This window comes from Macaca thibetana, chromosome 6 (assembly GCF_024542745.1).
Source record: "Macaca thibetana thibetana isolate TM-01 chromosome 6, ASM2454274v1, whole genome shotgun sequence".
Taxonomy (NCBI): domain Eukaryota; kingdom Metazoa; phylum Chordata; class Mammalia; order Primates; family Cercopithecidae; genus Macaca; species Macaca thibetana.
Window position 1 is genome coordinate 124,491,075 of NC_065583.1, and position 17,866 is coordinate 124,508,940.

General features: G+C 39.1%; 2 protein-coding genes across 3 annotated transcripts in view; one reads left to right on the top strand and one right to left on the bottom strand.

The window, feature by feature from the left end:
* The window catches only part of PLPP1 (phospholipid phosphatase 1), a 122,876-nt gene that overhangs the window by 56,014 nt on the left and 48,996 nt on the right, over nt 1–17,866 (top strand). Inside the window, exon 3 of one of the 2 annotated variants that reach the window (XM_050794688.1) lies at nt 3,305–3,459. The exons of the other annotated variant lie outside the window; for it this stretch is intronic. Within the exon in view, the coding sequence (XP_050650645.1) occupies nt 3,305–3,459 (155 nt within the window). The remainder of the gene's footprint in view (nt 1–3,304; nt 3,460–17,866) is intronic. 2 annotated transcript variants of the gene reach the window in all.
* Nucleotides 9,359–9,794, bottom strand: LOC126957169 (cytochrome c oxidase subunit 7C, mitochondrial-like). The gene has a single exon (XM_050794695.1). The coding sequence runs from the start codon at nt 9,711–9,713 to the stop codon at nt 9,522–9,524; it is 192 nt and encodes a 63-aa protein (XP_050650652.1). The 5' UTR covers nt 9,714–9,794; the 3' UTR covers nt 9,359–9,521.

A 17,866-nucleotide genomic window follows, 5' to 3' on the forward strand; every position in this document is an offset into this window, starting at 1 on the left:
GTCTTGATTGCCTGACCTTGTGATCCACCTGCCTCGGCTTCCCAAAGTGCTGGGATTACAAGCATGAGCCACCTCACCCGGCCTCCCAGCTAATTTTTAAAAATACTTTTTAGAGACAAAGTCTTGCTGTATTGCCCAGAATGGTCTTGAACTTCTGGCCTCAAGTGATCCTCTCGCCTCAGCCTCCTGAATCACTGGGATTACAGGTGTTAGTCACCGTGCCTGACTCCTATAATCTTTTTTTTTTTTTTTTTTTTTTTTGAGATGGAGTCTCGCTGTGTTGCCCGGGCTGGAGTGCAGTAGCCGGATCTCAGCTCACTGCAAGCTCCGCCTCCTGGGTTTTTACGCCATTCTCCTGCCTCAGCCTCCCGAGTAGCTGGGACTACAGGCGCCCGCCACCTCGCCCAGCTAGTTTTTTGTATTTTTAGTAGAGACGGGGTTTCACAGTGTTAGCCAGGGTGGTCTCGATCTCCTGACCTCGTGATCCGCCCGTCTTGGCCTCCCAAAGTGCTGGGATTACAGGCTTGAGCCACCGCGCCCGGCCTAATCTTTTAATAAACACAGAAATCTCAAGCACTGTTATTCCCATGAAAAACCGTAGAATTGCAGAATTCAGAGATAATCTGTAGCAAATAATACATTGTTCCATTAACTTTCAGTTTTTTTTTCCTCCTCCTCCATTTTTTTTTTGAGACAGGGTATTGTCCTGTTACCCAGGCTGGGGTGCAGTGGTGTGAACGTGGCTTACTGAAGCCTTTACCTCTCGGGCTCAAGATATCCTCCTCCCTCACCCTCCTGAGTAACTGGGACTACAGGCACATGCCACCATGCCCAGCCAATTAAAAAATTTCTTTTTTAGAGATGAGGTCTCAATATGTTGCCCAGACTAGTCTTGAACTCCTGAACTCAAGGGGTCCTTCTGCCTCAGCCTTTCAACATGTTGGGTTTATAGGTGTGACCCACTGTACTCAGCCTACTTTGAGTTCTTATCGTGAACATGGCATGTATTATACTAAGTGAGGTTTTTAAAGGACAGGTTCTCCTTCTCCCAATCATATCTTCCTTGCTGCAATTCTAACCTGTTAACCTAGCCAGATCACTTGTCTCCATGGGAGGCCATATATTCCCTAACTCTAGAAAGAGATAGCTTGTGTTGGAACCTTGGTTCCACCACTTTCTAGTTTCAGCAATGTTTCTCATTTCTCTAAGCTTCAACAATGTTATATGAAAAAAGCAAGTAGTGATAATACCTACTTCACAGAGGTGAGGTAAGGATTGAGTTAATCTATGTGGCCTAATTCCCAGCATGTGCAAGCGTGCAATACATGTTGGCTACAAAATGTATGTACCTTGAAAACTTCTTGCTCATTCCCTTTGTGCTCTTGTTGCAATTCTCATGCTTCCCTGCCTTCCTCTACCACTAAATGGTCTCCCCGTGCTCCTCCCTATTGCCTGTGTTTTACCTGTCATTTCAAGTTCAACTCAGTTGCCTCTTCTTTAATAGTGTTTTCTAACTCCTCCAGTTTATGTTGAGCTCTGAATTCCTATAGGTCCTTCTATGCCATTTTAGTAATTATATTCGTATTTTTATGGCATATTTCTGCCTTTTATGGTATTTCTTCTTAACTTTACATGTAATAAAAGAGTTGTGGAATTACTATCTCAATCAAGATACAGAACAGTTTCATCATTTTCCCCAAAAAATCTGCCTTGGGATTTCCTTTTAAACAATTTACTGGGTATACATTCTTTTTCTGCATATACAATTTAGGTTCTTGAATTTAGTATTTGTTTTATACAAATTTGTCTTCCCTAAGTATGGCTTAGTATTGCGCATACAGTGAGTGAGTAGATGCTTGAATGTTTGAATTGTATAAAACAAAGCCTAAAAGCATGGTAAATTTGAACATCTTTTTTTTTGTTTGTTTTTTTGAGACGGAGTCTAGCTCTGTCGCCCAGGCTGGAGTGCAGTGGCCGGATCTCGGCTCACTGCAAACTCCGCCTCCCAGATTTACACCATTCTCCTGCCTCAGCCTCCCGAGTAGCTGGGACTACAGGTGCCCGCCACCTCGCCCGGCTAGTTTTTTGTATTTTTTAGTAGAGACGGGGTTTCACCGTGTTAGCCAGGATGGTCTCCGATCTCCTGACCTCGTGATCCGCCCATCTCGGCCTCCCAAGTGCTGGGATTACAGGCTTGAGCCACCACGCACGGCCTTGAACATCTTAAGAAGCCACTAATTTAAGTTATTTAACTTTGATCTTTCAGGGTCATTTTATTTAGGTGCAAAATTTCAACTGAAAATTATTTCGGTATAACTTGTTAAAAGTGGTTTTGGAGCCTTGCCAGGGCTAATAAAACCAGGTGTTTGTTTGTCTTTGGAAAACAAAAGGCTTTTTCTTTCTATTTTTATTACTGAATATATACTTATGGTTCCTATCATTTTCTTTCTCTCTCTCTTTCTTTTTTTTTTTTTTTTCCTGAGATGGAGTCTTGCTCTGTCGACCAGGCTGCAGTGCAGTGGTGCAATCTCGACTCACTGCGACCTCTGCTCCCTGGGTTCAAGTGATTCTCCTGCTTCAGTCTGCCCAGTAGCTGGGACTACAGGCGTGCACCACCACGCCTGGCTAATTTTTGTGTTTTTAGTAGAAACGGGGCTTCACCATATTGGCCAGGCTCGTCTTGAACTCTTCATGTCAAGTGATCTGCCAGCCTTGGCCTCCCAAAGTGCTGGGATTACAGGCATGAGCCACCGTACTTGGCTTGGTTTCTATTGTTTTCTAACCCTATTAGTTTAAATTCTAATGTAGAAAAAAATTTAAAAATTCTAATATGAAGCAAAGTTCTACGTGTTTCTTCTCCTGGATGATATTTGGCTGTTATGATATTAATTACTGAATTTATTTATGGAATTTTGCCTTTTTTTTAAAACACAGTTCAATATAAAGCAATTCAATTAAAAACGAATTAACTACAGAATGCAAAATGGAAAACCTTCCTGTTTTCTCAGCTTTATTTTTCCATGGGCCAATTTTGCTCTCCTTGTATAAGTCTTTTTTATTGGTTATTTCTAAAATTGGAGGTCAATGCAAGTAATAGTATTTATACTTGGAAAAAGGTGGGGCTGATATGGACAAGCAAATGATGCTGCATGATTTTCTTAATCTTTGCCCTTGGGTATAATGGAGATCCATCTCCAGAGAGGGTAAAATATGGCTAGAATTTGCATCCCATTCAGTAGACTTTACTTCCTAATGAAGTGAATTGAATTTAATCATGTGTGTCTTTTTTTCCCTTCCCCAACAGCTTCCATGCCTATGGCTGTTCTAAAATTGGGCCAAATATATCCATTTCAGAGAGGCTTTTTCTGTAAAGACAACAGCATCAACTATCCGTACCATGACAGTACCGTCACATCCACTGTCCTCATCCTAGTAGGGGTTGGCTTGCCCATTTCCTCTGTAAGTAAATTAATAAGTAGGTAGTGATGGGTTTGTTGTGCTGGAGGTTGGATGAAGTATGGAGTTGGGGCGGGGGTAAATCCACAGTACAGTCTTCACCAGTGTTAATATGGTGAATGATTGCTTGAGGAATATACCTACTGTTTTAGTCCAGAGGCAGTGTTTTTCCAGTTAAAAGTGGATGTTACCCAGAACAACTTGATGTCATTCTGTAAGAATGATACAGTGATTATTTTTGAATAGGAGAGTCTTTTTGAGTCATTTGGACCAACTCCTCTCAGTAAACAAATGAAGAAACTTAGGTCCAGACACTTGTTAAAGCCAAGTAAGCTATTGGATGGCAGAGAAACTAAGATTATGCTTGCTTTATCATACTGTTAAGTGGAAATTGAGGCCATGAAAAATGAAAATGTTTGCATATTAAATTTGAGAAAACAAACTCAGCAGAAAGATCACAAATATATGCAGAATAAAATTATTAGAATACATTAAGATATGTCACTACTGGCTGGGTGTGGTGGCTCACGCCTGTAATCCCAGCACTTTGGGAGGCCGAGGCGGACGGATCACCTGAGGTCAGCAGTTCAAGACCAGCCTGACCAATATGGAGAAACCCCTTCTCTACTAAAAATACAGAATTAGCTGGGCGTGGTGGCGCATGCCTGTAACCCTAGCTACTCAGGAGGCTGAGGCAGGAGAATTGCTTGAACCCGGGAGGTGGAAATTGCAGTGAGCAGAGATCACGCCATTGAACTCTAGCCTGGGCAATAAGAGCGAAACTCTGTCTCAAAAAAAAAAAAAAAAAGAAGTCACCATTTCTTACTTTGTACTGTCCTTCAGATAGTTCATCAGTTTGTAGGATAATACTGGGTTTCACTGTTTTAAGTAATTAAAAACTGTCATTCTAAGTTAAGATTCACAAACTAGGTTAAGATTGCCACTTGGGATATTATGCCTACTTTCTTTACCCTTGGCTCTCATTCCTAAGTCTTGCCATTGTGATTTTATGTGACTTGGAAATAGAAGGGAAGGAGCAAGGTGAAGATTTACCTCCTTGAGTATCTTGGCAGTGAAGCATATCACACCATATTTCTCCTCTGGCCACCTGTCTTGTTACTTGGCTGTCCTAGACATATGACTTACAAAAATTTAGTGTCTCAGTAAACTCAGCAACCTTGTTCTGCTGTAGGACTGGCTGGCTTTTCTCTCTCTATTTTGCTCCCAAATTGGGTAAGAATAATAACCTAGTTGTTTGTTTTTCCAGTTTATGTATCTGAGTTCATTTTGTCTTTTTGTCTAGTAGATATTTTTCTAATGGCCATTAGCTCAGTATTTTGAAGGTGAAGGGGTCCAGTATTTTATTACGTTCTAAGAGATACAAGTATTAATATATTCTTATAATTCTAATTTGATTATAGCTACTTTTATGGGAGTAAAATGATAGAAAAATCTAGCATAAAATCTAGGATTTAGTTTAAGGAGATACTTCTTTTTCTAAAAAATAAATCCCACCATAACTGGTTACTTACATTTTAGCCATTCAGCTTAGGAGAAACTGTGTGCAGGGAAGTACTGCCACTTGGATGACAATAGACGGTGTTACTGTACTATATGAAGTACTAAGTAGTTGTGGTAGCCATGATTTTGAGCAACTATTGCCAGATAAAGTTTCTTTTTTTTAAAAAAAACTTGCCCCTGTATTTGAGGAGATAATTGCTTGAGAGTGAATAAATTAATTGTAATAATAATATATATATTTTTTTGAGATGGAGTTTTGCTCTTGTCGCCCAGGCTGGAGTGCAGTGGTGTCATATTGGCTCACTGCAATCTCTGCCTCCCAGGTTCAGGTGATTCTCCTGCCTAACTCTCCTGAGAAGCTGGGACTATAGGCATGTGCCACCATGCCCAGCTAATTTTTGTATTTTTTAGTAGAGATGGGGTTTCACCATATTGGCCAGGCTGGTCTTGAACTCCTGACCTCAAGCAATCTACCCTGCTTCAGCTCGGGTTCAAGCAATTCTCCTGCCTTAGCCTCTCAAGTAGCTGGAATTACAGGTGCTTGTCACCACGCCCAGCTAATTTTTGTATTTTTAGTAGAGATGGGGTTTCACTGTGTTGGCCACCTGGCAACATGCACCTGGCCCATAATCTTTTATTAATTAAAAAAAATGATTATAAAGTAGAAAGAGAAAATAAATAGCCCTTAGTTCTACTACCTGAAGACAACTACTGGTGGCATTTTGATGTTTCCTTTAGTTTGACAGTTTTTTTTTTGTTGTTGCTGCTGCTGTTTGTTTTTTATTTTTATTTTTTTTGAGATGGAGTCTTGCTCTGTTGTCCGGGCTGGAGTGCAGTGGCACAATCTCGACTCAGTGCAACCTCCACCTCCCAGGTTCAAGCAATTCTCCTACCTCGACCTCCCAAGTAGCTGGGACTACAGGCATGCACCACCACACCTGGCTAATTTTTGTAGTTTTAGTAGAGACGGTGTTTTACCATGTTGGCCAGGCTGGTCTCAAACTCCTGACCTCAGGTGATCCACCTGCTTTGTAATCCCAAAGTGCTGGGATTACAGGCGTGGGCCACCACACCCAACCTAGTTTGACAGTTTTTATGTCATTGTGAGCACACCACAGATTTAGTTTTGTGCTTTGTTTTTTTACTTATCTTTATAACAAATTTTTTTTTTTTTTTTTTTTTTTTTTTTAGTTATAGTATAATATCAAACAGCTTAAATAGCAATAAGGCTAAATTTTTTTATTTAAGGAGTGGAAAAAGAGTATCAATCTTTGAGTTCTTGGGTATTAATTCCTGTGAGTTTGCTGTTAGAATTGACCTGGAAAAATATTTTAATGCCAATGATTTATTTATTTGTTTGTTTTGAGATGGAGTCTTGTCCTGTTGCCCAGGCTGGAGTGCAGTGGCATGATCTTGGCTCACTGCAACTGCAACCTTCCCCTCCTTGGTTCAAGTAATTCTCCTGCCTCAGGTTCCTGAGTAGCTGGAACTACAGGCATGTACCACCATGCTCAGATAATTTTTTGTATTTTTTTTTTTTTTTTTTTTTGAGACGGAATCTCGCTCAGTTGCCCAGGCTGGAGTGCAGTGGCACGATCTTGGTTCACTGCAAGCTCCCCCTCCCGGGTTCACACCATTCTCCTGCCTCAGCCTCCCAAGTAGCTGGGACTACAGGCGCCCGCCGCCACGCCCAGCTAATTTTTTGCATTTTTAGTAGAGACGGGGTTTCACCATGTTAGCCAGGATGGTCTTGATCTCCTGCCCTCGTGATCCGCCCACCTCGGCCTCCCAAAGTGCTGGAATTACAGGTGTGAGCCAGCGCACCTGGCCAATGTTTTGTATGTTTAATAGAGGCAGGGTTTCACCATATTGGTCAGGCTGGTCTTGAACTTCTGACCTCAGGTGATCTGCCAGCCTTGACCTCCCAAAGTACTGGGATTACAGGCATAAGCCACCACTCCTGGCCTAATGCCAATTTTTTTTTTTTTTTTTTTTTTTTTGAGACGGAGTCTCGCGCTGTGTCACCCAGGCTGGAGTGCAGTGGCGCGATCTCGGCTCACTGCAAGCTCCGCCTCCCAGGTTCACGCCATTCTCCTGCCTCAGCCTCCGAGTAGCTGGGACTACAGGCGCCCGCCACCACGCCCGGCTAGTTTTTTGTGTTTTTAGTAGAGACGGGGTTTCACCATGTTAGCCAGGATGGTCTCGATCTCCTGACCTCGTGATCCACCCGCCTCGGCCTCCCAAAGTGCTGGGATTACAGGCTTGAGCCACCGCGCCCGGCCTGCCAATTTATTTTTAATTAAAGAAGTAGTATTTGGCCAGTTTCTGGGCCTTAAATGTGCTTGAATGTGCAGGAAGGGATTCTTGCAAATTCTTGGGGTAGATTTGTTTGTTTTAAGAGTTTGTGTATAACATCTGTTGTTATATATAGAAAATAACTTATTTTCTATAAAATGAATTATTTATGCTTAATGTAACTTTAATATAATATGCCTTATAATTTGATCAGAAATAAGATTTCGGGTGATAGAAAATCTGTATTTTAAAGCAGTGATTTATTTTTACAATGCGGGGTTCATAATCTTTTTAAAAAATATATTCTCTACTGTTTCTTCTTTAGCTATCCAAAAAGGTGCTACATTCAGAAAACTATAGATTTCTGCATTATTTGGCTTTTACATTTTTTTTTGTTGTTGTTTTTGGATTTTAATGATCCATATTAGATTCGACACCAGACTTTTTTTTTTTTTCCCCATCATTTTTGGCCTTGTGTAGTTCTACCTTCTCCCTTGGTAATTTGTTATATATTTTTATAAATTCTTATGTTTCTAGAAAAAGGTAAGACTTTTTGTTTGCAAACTTTCAGAGTAATGTTAGTAACAATAAAGTTAGTATTAAATCCATATGTTGCAATGAATAATATAGTTTGTCTAAATTTAAAAATTTATAGTTTCAGGATACAAAACTTGCCTATGTTTAATAGGCTATTTTAAATTGACTTGAGTACCGACTGTAAGTAGTTGCTTTTCTTAAGTCATGATTACTGTATGACATAACCTTTTAGCAAAAATATTTAGCCTAAAATAACAGTATAGCCAATGCTTGTGACCAACTTATAAAACTCTTTCTAAAGAGTGATTGTATTATTCATGGTAACCTAAAACTGGAAATGTACATGGATGTTTGTGAAAAGGGCTTAATCACTTTTTTTTTCAGGCGGAGTCTCGCTCTGTTGCCCAAGCTGGAGTGCAATGGTGCGATTTCGGCACGCTGCAACCTCCACCTCCCGAGTTCAAGCGATTCTCCTGCCTCAGCCTCCTGAGTAGCTGGGATTACAGGCGCATGCCACCAACGCCCGGCTAATGTTTGTATTTTTAATAGAGATGGGGTTTCACCATGTTAGTCAGGCTGGTCTTGAACTCCTGACCTCATGATCTGCCCACCTCAGCCTCCCAAAGTGTTGGGATTACAGGTGTGAGCCACCGCACCCGACCAAGGCTTAATCACTTTATATATTTTATTTTATTGTATTATATTTTTTGAGATGGAGTCTCACTCTTGCCCAGACTGGAGTGTAGTGGTGTGATCTCAGCTCACTGCAACCTCCGCCTCCCGGGTTCAAGTGCTTCTCCTACCTCAGCCCTCCGAGTAGCTGGGACTACAGGCCCATGCCACTATAACTGGCTGATTTTTTGTATTTTTAGTAGAGATGGGGTTTCACCATGTTGGCCAGGCTGGTCTTGAACTCCTGACCTCAAGCAATCCACCCACCTCGGCCTCCCAAAGTGCTGAGATTACAGGTGTGAGCCACCGCATCCAGCCACTTTATATATTTTATAACTTAGTGAAAAACAGATGACTACCTCAAAGAAAAATGGGGGAAGGGCATGACTAGAAAGCTGTCAGTAGAAGAAAATTGTCAAGAAATAGAAATAAATGCTTTAACATTTAACTTTTCTTAAGACTTAGTCTTAAGTTCATATTAAAGCAGCACTGAGAACACAGTTTGGCCTGTCACAGTAGCAAAGGTAAGAACTTTCCCAGCTTATCAAGCATAGAAAACAAGTGTTCTCATACACAAATCTGGCAGGGGTATAAATTGGCATTAGAAAGAGTGTATTGTTGGACCTATAAATTATACCGGAAGGAAGTTATCCTGGAAGTAAGTTTCATGTAGAGAATGAGTTACAAGACAGTTGATTACAGTACTTTTTATAGAAGAAAATTGGAAATAAATAATTTAGCTATAGGGGACTATTTTATGATTTATTCTAGTGATGAAATACTATATTCATTTCATAATTTTTGATAATATTGACATGGAAAGATTTTTGTAATAATTGAGAGTAAAGGGAGAAGAATAGTAATGGTTCCCTCTGAATAGTGGGATTATTAGTATATGATATATTTTCTTTTTTTTTTCATGTCATAAGTTTATTGACAAACATATGTAGTATGCCATGAGTTAGAGTTTGATCCATTTCCAGAGGCTGTATCTCTTAAAATGCTCTTCGTATCTGTTAAATGGATGAACTGAAACATCCTTATGATTTAAGCAGTTGGTGTCTTACTATAAGGAAGGGTGCAGCAAATGCAGATCCAAAGTACAAACACATCTTAACTAGTAACGCCCACTTGTTTTCCACTGAAAATGGCAAATTCTTCCCAGGGCCCTCCTCATAGTGGCTCCTACGGACCACAGAGGTTGTGAACCTCCGGATGCTGTGGCCCAACATAGCGCTGCTGGAAGCTCCGTGAAAGGCGCAGAGACTGAGGACGGATGAAATGGCGGCACCTCACCAAGACCGAGATATTTTCATTTTATCTCTTATATTTTCTGTTTTTTCCCCTCCCTTGAACATTGTTTTTTCAAATAAGGAAGCCTATTTTTATTTTTTAAAAACCCATTAGAAATTTTTCTGTTTTCATTTTCATATACCTGAAGTTTAAGTGCCTTAACTATATACCCATTTTTACATAGTATTGTGGAAGCTTATCTGTTATGTGTGTGGATTTTGTCTGTTTCTAAGAAAGTGCCAAAAGAAAAAAAAAAGATAAAAATAACTGTATTTTGAGAATTTGCAGTAAATCAAACTTCACTCCTTGTCCTGTGTCTCAGCAGCTTATGTAGCTGACTAGTCTTTTTGGAAGTGATTGGTTGTCTATGAACCTGAGTGTACCTACACAAACAAATGTAACTCCTTGAATGTGGAAAGTTTGTCTTGCGTGTTGCAGCATGCTATAATTCAATTCTGACATTAACTGCCTGGAGTTAACATGAGACTCCACGGATTTAAGGTCATTGTCCCCAGTAAGACTGCTCTCACTGTAGTTTTCAGGTGCAAATTTGAAGTTCCCCAGGTTGTAACTCTGGGGATTCCTGTGACCCTGTCAGGTTCGGTAATTGGCTAAAACAACTCATAGAACTCAGGAAATCATTTTACTTATGATTATAGTTTTATTATAAGGAATCAGAGTGAGCCAAATTAAGATACACAGTCAAGGTCTCAGGGTGGGGGACAGCCTGAATGTAGAGCTTTTCTGTCCTCTCCCAGTGGCATCAAGATGTGTCACTTTCCTGGCACATTGATGTGTTCACCAACCAGGCAGCTCCTGCAACCTTCAGTGTCCATTGTTTTTATTAGAGTTTTATTATGTAGTCATGATTGATTGAATCATTGGCCAACCAGTTGAACTTGATCTCTAGTTCCCCTCACCTCCTTGGAGGTTGAGTTGGTTTAAAGCCCTGTCCCTCTAATCACATGGTTAGTGTGACCAGCTCCCATCCTGAGTCATTCATTAGCCTAAACCCAACTGTGAACCAAGGGGCTTAAGAATAACAAAGACACCCCTATTACTCAGGAAATTCTAAGGTTTTAGAGTCTCTCTCCCAGGGACAAAGGCCAGATTCTTTGTTATAGACTCCAGTCTCTGTACTTTTTACTCTGTAGCCTTGGTACCTTGAAAGTGTTTAAAGCACTCAGGTGTTGGTTTGATACAATTTAAGATTTTTAAAAAAGTTTTCATTTTTTCCTTTCAATCTGCCAACCCAAGTTTACTTAGGAGTTGGAGACTTTCCATCTAATATGGGTTTCTATTATTGAATAAATTTATTCTGATACTTGTTAAAATGGTTAAGGAAAACTTTACTCAAGACTATTGCACCTGGGGTGGAGAACTCAACTCTGACTACAACAAGGAGAAGGGGGGATTTATGGGTGAGGGGAATCAGTGGATGGAAAATCATGAAGAGGAGACATCAAGGGTAGGAGATTCTTGTTGAGGCAGGCCAAAGATTTATATATCAAAGGTGGGGGATGAGGAATTTAATCATGTATCAAGGGTGTTCAGATATCAAGGATAAGGGGCTTCTTGCTAAGCTGACTTAGCAGGACTTTTGCTAAGACTGTGCCTGTCCTGTCCTTGCATACCACACAAGGACAGGCTGACATGAAAGGCCAAGGTTGAGGCCTAGTTGAGAAGAGGGTTCACAGCTGGTGTTTGGTCAACTGAAGAGCCTTTGTCACTATTAAAGATGAACTTTATCTTAAGTGTGCATTGCATAGTGAGTTAGTAGCTCATGGTAGAAAGACATCTATGTAAACATATCTTAATATGCAAAAAACCTTTGTCCTAGGTTAATTCAGAAATATGCATTATTTAAATCCTATTATGTCTCCATTTAATAGACCAAGTATTGGTCTATTAAAATTCCTTTAGGATGTGGATTGTTACAGTTTTTGGTTTGGGATTTTTGCAAAGTCATTCTAAGTGTAAAAAGTACAGAAATGGAAATAGCCTGTCAACCCAAAATTTCTAATAATGTTTTTTTTTTTTTTTTTTTGAGACAGAGTCTCCCTTTGTCACCCAGGCTGGAGTGCAGTGGTACATTCTTGGCTCACTGCAACCTCTGCCTCCTGGGTTTAAGCAATTCCTGTGCCTTAGCTGGGATTACAGGCACGTGCCACCATGCCTGGCTAATTTTTGTATTTTTGGTAGAGATGGGGTTTCACTGTGTTGGCCAGGCTGGTCTTGATCTCCTGGCCTCATGTGATCCGCCCACTTCGGCCTCCCCAAAGCGCTGGGAATACAGGCATGAGCCGCTGCACCTAGCCTCTAATAATGTACTTTGAATTATCCTTTTCAACTGATGTTGTTTGTGTGTTAGCATAACAAAAAATGTCTAGCTTTTGTATACCATTAAGCATGTGTATTTTTCTGGCGTTGATTACTCAGATTTTTACTATAAATATTGCTAGTGTAATAATATATGGACAATATCCACAATTTTAAAGGATAAAATATGACTTTTTAAGAAATATTAAGAAATATTTTTTATTATTTTTGGTAGTCTAATTGCTCCTAAGTTAATTTTAAAAAATCACTTTTACTCCCTTTATTAACACCTGAGGGGAAATAACACAGGATATATTTTTTGGGTTGAATTGTTGTGGAATACCACATTTGTAAAGTTTGGAATTTGATAATGTTTTGGAAGATGAGGGAGATTATTTACTATAGATATGTGGATTTTCTGAAGTTCTTTGTTTTTGGTACATTATTTGAAAAAATAATGTTTTTTTAGAGAGCCTGCCCACAAAGCAGGTAACCGAGGTATAATTTTTATTATTTTGAATAGCTTACTTAAATGGTAATAAGAAATTGATAGTCTTGAGGAAGAAAGAATGAATGGGTTAATATGTTTATTTTTATAAGGTATAAAGTAATATATAAGTAAAGTGTTCTTATGGCAAAGTGGCTTTAGAATTTTACCCTGCATGGCAGAGGAGATTGGAGTTGGTTAAGTTTTATGGCATGGCACATCTTTCTTGCTGTCCTTTTCCTGTACTGGTGCAGGAAGCTGGTATCCAAACAGTCTGTTGCTCACATTTGTTTGTCATTTCTCCCTTGTTTTCATGGAAACATAGGTGCTGTGCTGCCATTTCTTATTTTCACCTCTATAGGCAGTAAGATAATAATCTTCACTAGAGTAGGGATGGTCTGTATTGCTCACGATTGTAACCTTAGTGGCACATAATAGGTGTTTAATAAATTGAGGTAGAAAATTTTATGAAAAACTGCAAAATGTGAAATAGAATAAGATTGTTGTTTATGTTTCATAATGACTACTGCCATGAAAATTCAGCTTAACTCTGTGGAAACTGACCATATTTCCAAGTCATCTCTTACCTCATTAAAACAGTTTTTTGGGGAGTGAGGGGGGAAGGAGACTTATATTGAATGCGTATCCCGACTGGAGATATGTGTGTGTGTATGTGCGTATACTATACATATATATATGTGATATATATAAGATAGCACCCAAGGGGAAAATATAAATATATTTTTATAATATATATTTATATAGATATAAAATATATGTCCATATAAATATAAAATATTTATATAAATATATATTTAATATTTAAAAAATATATCTTAATATTTATATGTTTATATATTTATATAAATATAAATATATATTTATTTATATAAAAATATTTTTTATTTATATTTCCCCCTTTGGAGATATCTTATAATATAGGGGAAATGCCTATTAGAACTATAGAAATATAATACTGTGGAGATTGGTTTCCTAGGTTGGAAACAAGTTTTATTTTCTTGTTTACTTATTCTCATGTGTAGCTGCATTTCCTATCCACGCATTGTGGAAAGTACTGATTCTCAGTTCTTATGAGAAATTTTATTAACAAAATAGTAATAACTCCATTATTTGACAGTCTGGCCTATATGTCTGGGTTATTCAAGCGTCTAGCCTCCATCCACATTCTTCTCTCCTTGTTCAGGCATTAAGAGAAAAATGTATTTCCTGAAATATTTCACAAGTGGACACAATTCTTTCTATTACGTGGGTCTTTTGGTCTGCCTATGGGGTCTTTTCTTCTTCCAAACTATTGAGGTGGTACCTTATCTCACAGTAAATCCCAAGGTGCCTGTCATCTGTGTGTCAGGATTTCTCAGACTGTTGCCGCTGCTGTTATCCCTGAGGCAGTATGTCCCTTAGTGATTTGCTACTGTGGTCTGTAAAGTTGCATGCCACTCTCTCCTGGGCATCTGGTATGTTTTAGATTTGTAAAATGGAATACTGTTCAGCAACAAAAAGGAACAATATATCCATGGAACCAGTTTCCCAGTTTTGCTGGGTACTCCACCACCAATATTTCTTACTAAAACTGTTAGGATTGGTATTTTGGTTCCAAGATCCTGAGCATTTGTGCAAGAGGAAGTTAAAGAAGATGTGGTGTGACTATGTTCATATGTTGTCCTTTCCTGTCTCTAGTAAAGGATGGTGAAGTGTTCTTGTGATATTTGGTTTGTGGAAGCCATAAGTTCCCATATCACATACTCTCTCTTGAACCATTATAAATATTCGCTGTTAAAATATACAAAGTTGTGTTTATTTATAACTGAGTATGAGTTTACTATGCAGAGAACCTGAGTCATGAGCTGAGTAGTGAATGTATCAAAAAGCGGAATGTGGGAATGTAAAAGGGTGCAACCACTTTGGAAAACAGTTTAGCAATTTCTTAAAAAGTTAAGCATCAATTTACCATATGACCTGGCAATCCCACCCACTTTCATTAGAAATGAAAACATATCTACAAAAATACCTGTATGTGAATGTTCATAGGATTAGTCGTAATACCACAAAACTGGAAGCAATCTAAATGTCCATTAACTGGTGAGTGGATAAACCAAATGTGGTATATACATATAACTGAATATTCATTAATAAAAAGGAACAAAATGCATGCTGTAACACAGATGAACCTCAAAAACATTATGCTGAGTGATAAAAGCCACATATAAAATACTACATATTTTGTAATTCCATTTATATGAAATGTCTAGAAAAGGCAAATTTATGTAGAGACAGATAGCAGATGAGTGGTTGCCTGGGTTTGTTAGTGGGAGCAGGGATTGAATGCAAATAGGCTCAAGGGAATTTGGGGGGTAATGAAAATGTTCTAAAACTAGATTGTGGTGATGTTGCATCACAATATAAATTTACCAAAACCATTGAATTATATATATACTTAGACTGGATTAATTTTATGGTATGTAAATTATACCTCAATTTAAAAAAAGGGAGAGTGAAAATGAATTTTGCCAGCTCAAGTAATAAGAGAAACAGTGTTTGACGAGGGTAGTCATTTGAGAAGTGATGAAAGGGATTTAGAGATATAATCTTTCAGGTAAAAGGAAAAGGGTTTTTGACTGAATTGATAAACGAAGTTTTGCCTTGAAATCTTTAGTAAATATCAAAGTTAACATCAAGTATCTATTTAAATGTTTGCATTTCTGCTCACTTTTCTACACTGTCTGGTGAAGTAAGTTGGTGGTGTGCAGTAACCCTTTTGGAATAGTTTATCAAGGATTTAATGTTTGTATCTTTCAATTCCACTTACATATATATCTTAAGGAGATTAGAAATGCAAACAAGAATTTGTATTCGGAAATGTTAACTATGGCATCATATAGGGTAATCAAAAAATTAAAAATAACCTACATGCTCTCAAAGTAGGAGGAATGGTTAAATTATAATTGTTTTTACTTTGTCTCTCTTAGTTTCAAAGAGTAGAAATTCTTTCTAACTAGATTAAGTAAAATTGGGCTTTGTTGAAAAGGATACAAGGTGCTGTAATAACCCCAAGCAGCAAGATCACTGAGGCCTTTTGGCATTGGGGAACCACAGCTACCTTCCCATTTCACCCATTCAGGGACCAGGCTAGTCACTACTTCCTCCTCTGTAGACCTGCTTTGTTCTCAGCTTCTTCTTCAGCCAGTCTTCCTTGTACATGGCCTAGTGGTGTTTGCCACCTTGGACTTAATCAGTTTTTGTTACAATTCCCGTATTTCCAGAACAGGAATCTGAAAGAGCTGTTCTTTTTGAGCCTTAAGTGGGTGAGTGAACAACCCGTGGTTTGGTCTTTTTCTTCATCCCCTTTCAGGGGTCTGTGTTTAGATTTAGATAGTTAGTGAAAATGAAATGGCATTGGGTAATGGCGTTGATTCAGTACATCTTGACTGGGCATAGTGGCTCACGCCTATAATTCCAGCACTTTGGGAGACTGAGGCAGGTGGATCACCTGAGGTCAGGAGTTTGAGACTAGCCTGGCCAACATGGTGAAACCCCATCTCTACTAGTAATACAAAAAAATTAGCTGGGCATGGTGGTGCTCACCTGTAATCTCAGCTACTCTGGAGGCCAAGGCAGGAGAATCGCTTGAACCTGGAATGTGGAGGTTGCAGTGAACCGAGATCACACGATTTTACTCCAGCCTGGGCGACAAGAGCAAAACTCTGTCTCAAAAAAAAAAAAAAAATCTCATGGGCGTATTTGAGGAATAGCAAATATTGGCTATTATTTATTATCAATTTAAAAATATTTCTAAGGTCTTTGGTGTTGGCAACCTCTTTTCTTGATTCTCTCAACAGAATAGTGTGGGTAGATTCATGCTTATTTTCTCATATTTTCTTACCAAAACTTGCAGTCTGTATGTTACCCTTTCTTATTAAAACCTCTTTAACTAAGACTGGCAATTGAAATCCCATTGGACGCCATATTGGGCACTGTGGACCAATCTCCACCTCCTGAATGCCTCTCTTTCTAATGTGGCCACGATGAGGTCGCTGTCTCCTGACCTGCCCTTACCCCACTCAAGTCTGCCTTAGTGAATCTTCTTCCTCTCCTCTTCTTCCTCTGCTGTTGCTCTGTGCCTCACCCTCCACTTCTTTTCTCTTTATATACATCCTGTACAGTGTTTTGTACCTCTGTGACTTTAGAGACCCTTTATATCCCCAAATCTTTGTCTCTGTCCTAGACCCCTTCTGCTGAGATGGAGACTGTCACAACCACTGGCTTATCGAATATCATACTCAGAGGCATCACCAACTCTCCTTTTCTTTTGAACACTCAGAGTTCTTTGAACCTCAGTTTATTCTCTGCTATAATTACGTACTGTGCCTTATTCAATTTGTATTCCTGGTAGCACCTAGCGGAATTCCTTGCACAGTGGGTTTACTTAGTATTTGCCCACATGAATGTTTTTATTTTTTTAAATGGGCTATTATCCTTTGTATATGGTTTTATTTTGTTCCCCTAGTATCCTGAAAAATACCCACAAACTTTTTTTCTAAATCTAAGAATAATTTCTAACATGGTTTTTGTGGTTGGGGGGAAAAAACCCTTAATATTAATGGACATACATGGTAATAGCATTTCTAAATACATTTGGGCCTGTGTATTTGGGCCTATATGTTTTCTCTGAGAATAAGGACACACAGCCTAGTGAGTTTTGGACTCTAATCCTATTATATGTGAATTTAGTTTCTGTCTTTTTTTTTTTTTTTTTTTTTAGACAGAGTCTCGCTGTGTCACCCAGGTTGGAGTGCAGTAGCACAGTCTCGGCTCACTGCAACCTCCACCTCCTGGGTTCAAGTGATTCTCCTGCCTCAGCCTCCCAAGTAGCCAGGACTACAGGCGCATGCCACCATGTCCATGAATTTAATTTCTATACTAAATATACTATTCCAAAAGAAAGAAATGTTTATTGGAAAATGCAACCAATTCAGAAATATGCTTTGTAGACAGTAAAAGTTTCCATTATTTTGTGTAGACTGAATTGGATTATAGAGATAGTGGTTCTTTGGCTGGACACTATGGCTCATGCCTATAATCTCAACACTTTGGGAGGCTGAGCTGGGTGGATCACTTGAGGTCAAGAGTTTGAGACCAGCCCGGCCAACATGGCAGAACCCTTCTCTATTAAAAATACAAAAATTAGCCTGGCGTGGTGGCGGGTGCCTGTAGTCCTGGCTACTTGGGAGGCTAAGGCAGGATAATTGCTTGAGTCCTAGAAGTGGA

Bases quoted from the DNA above. Each gene is read 5' to 3' on its own strand.
- LOC126957169 (XM_050794695.1), bottom strand. From the start codon at position 9,713: ATGTTGGGCCACAGCATCCGGAGGTTCACAACCTCTGTGGTCCGTAGG.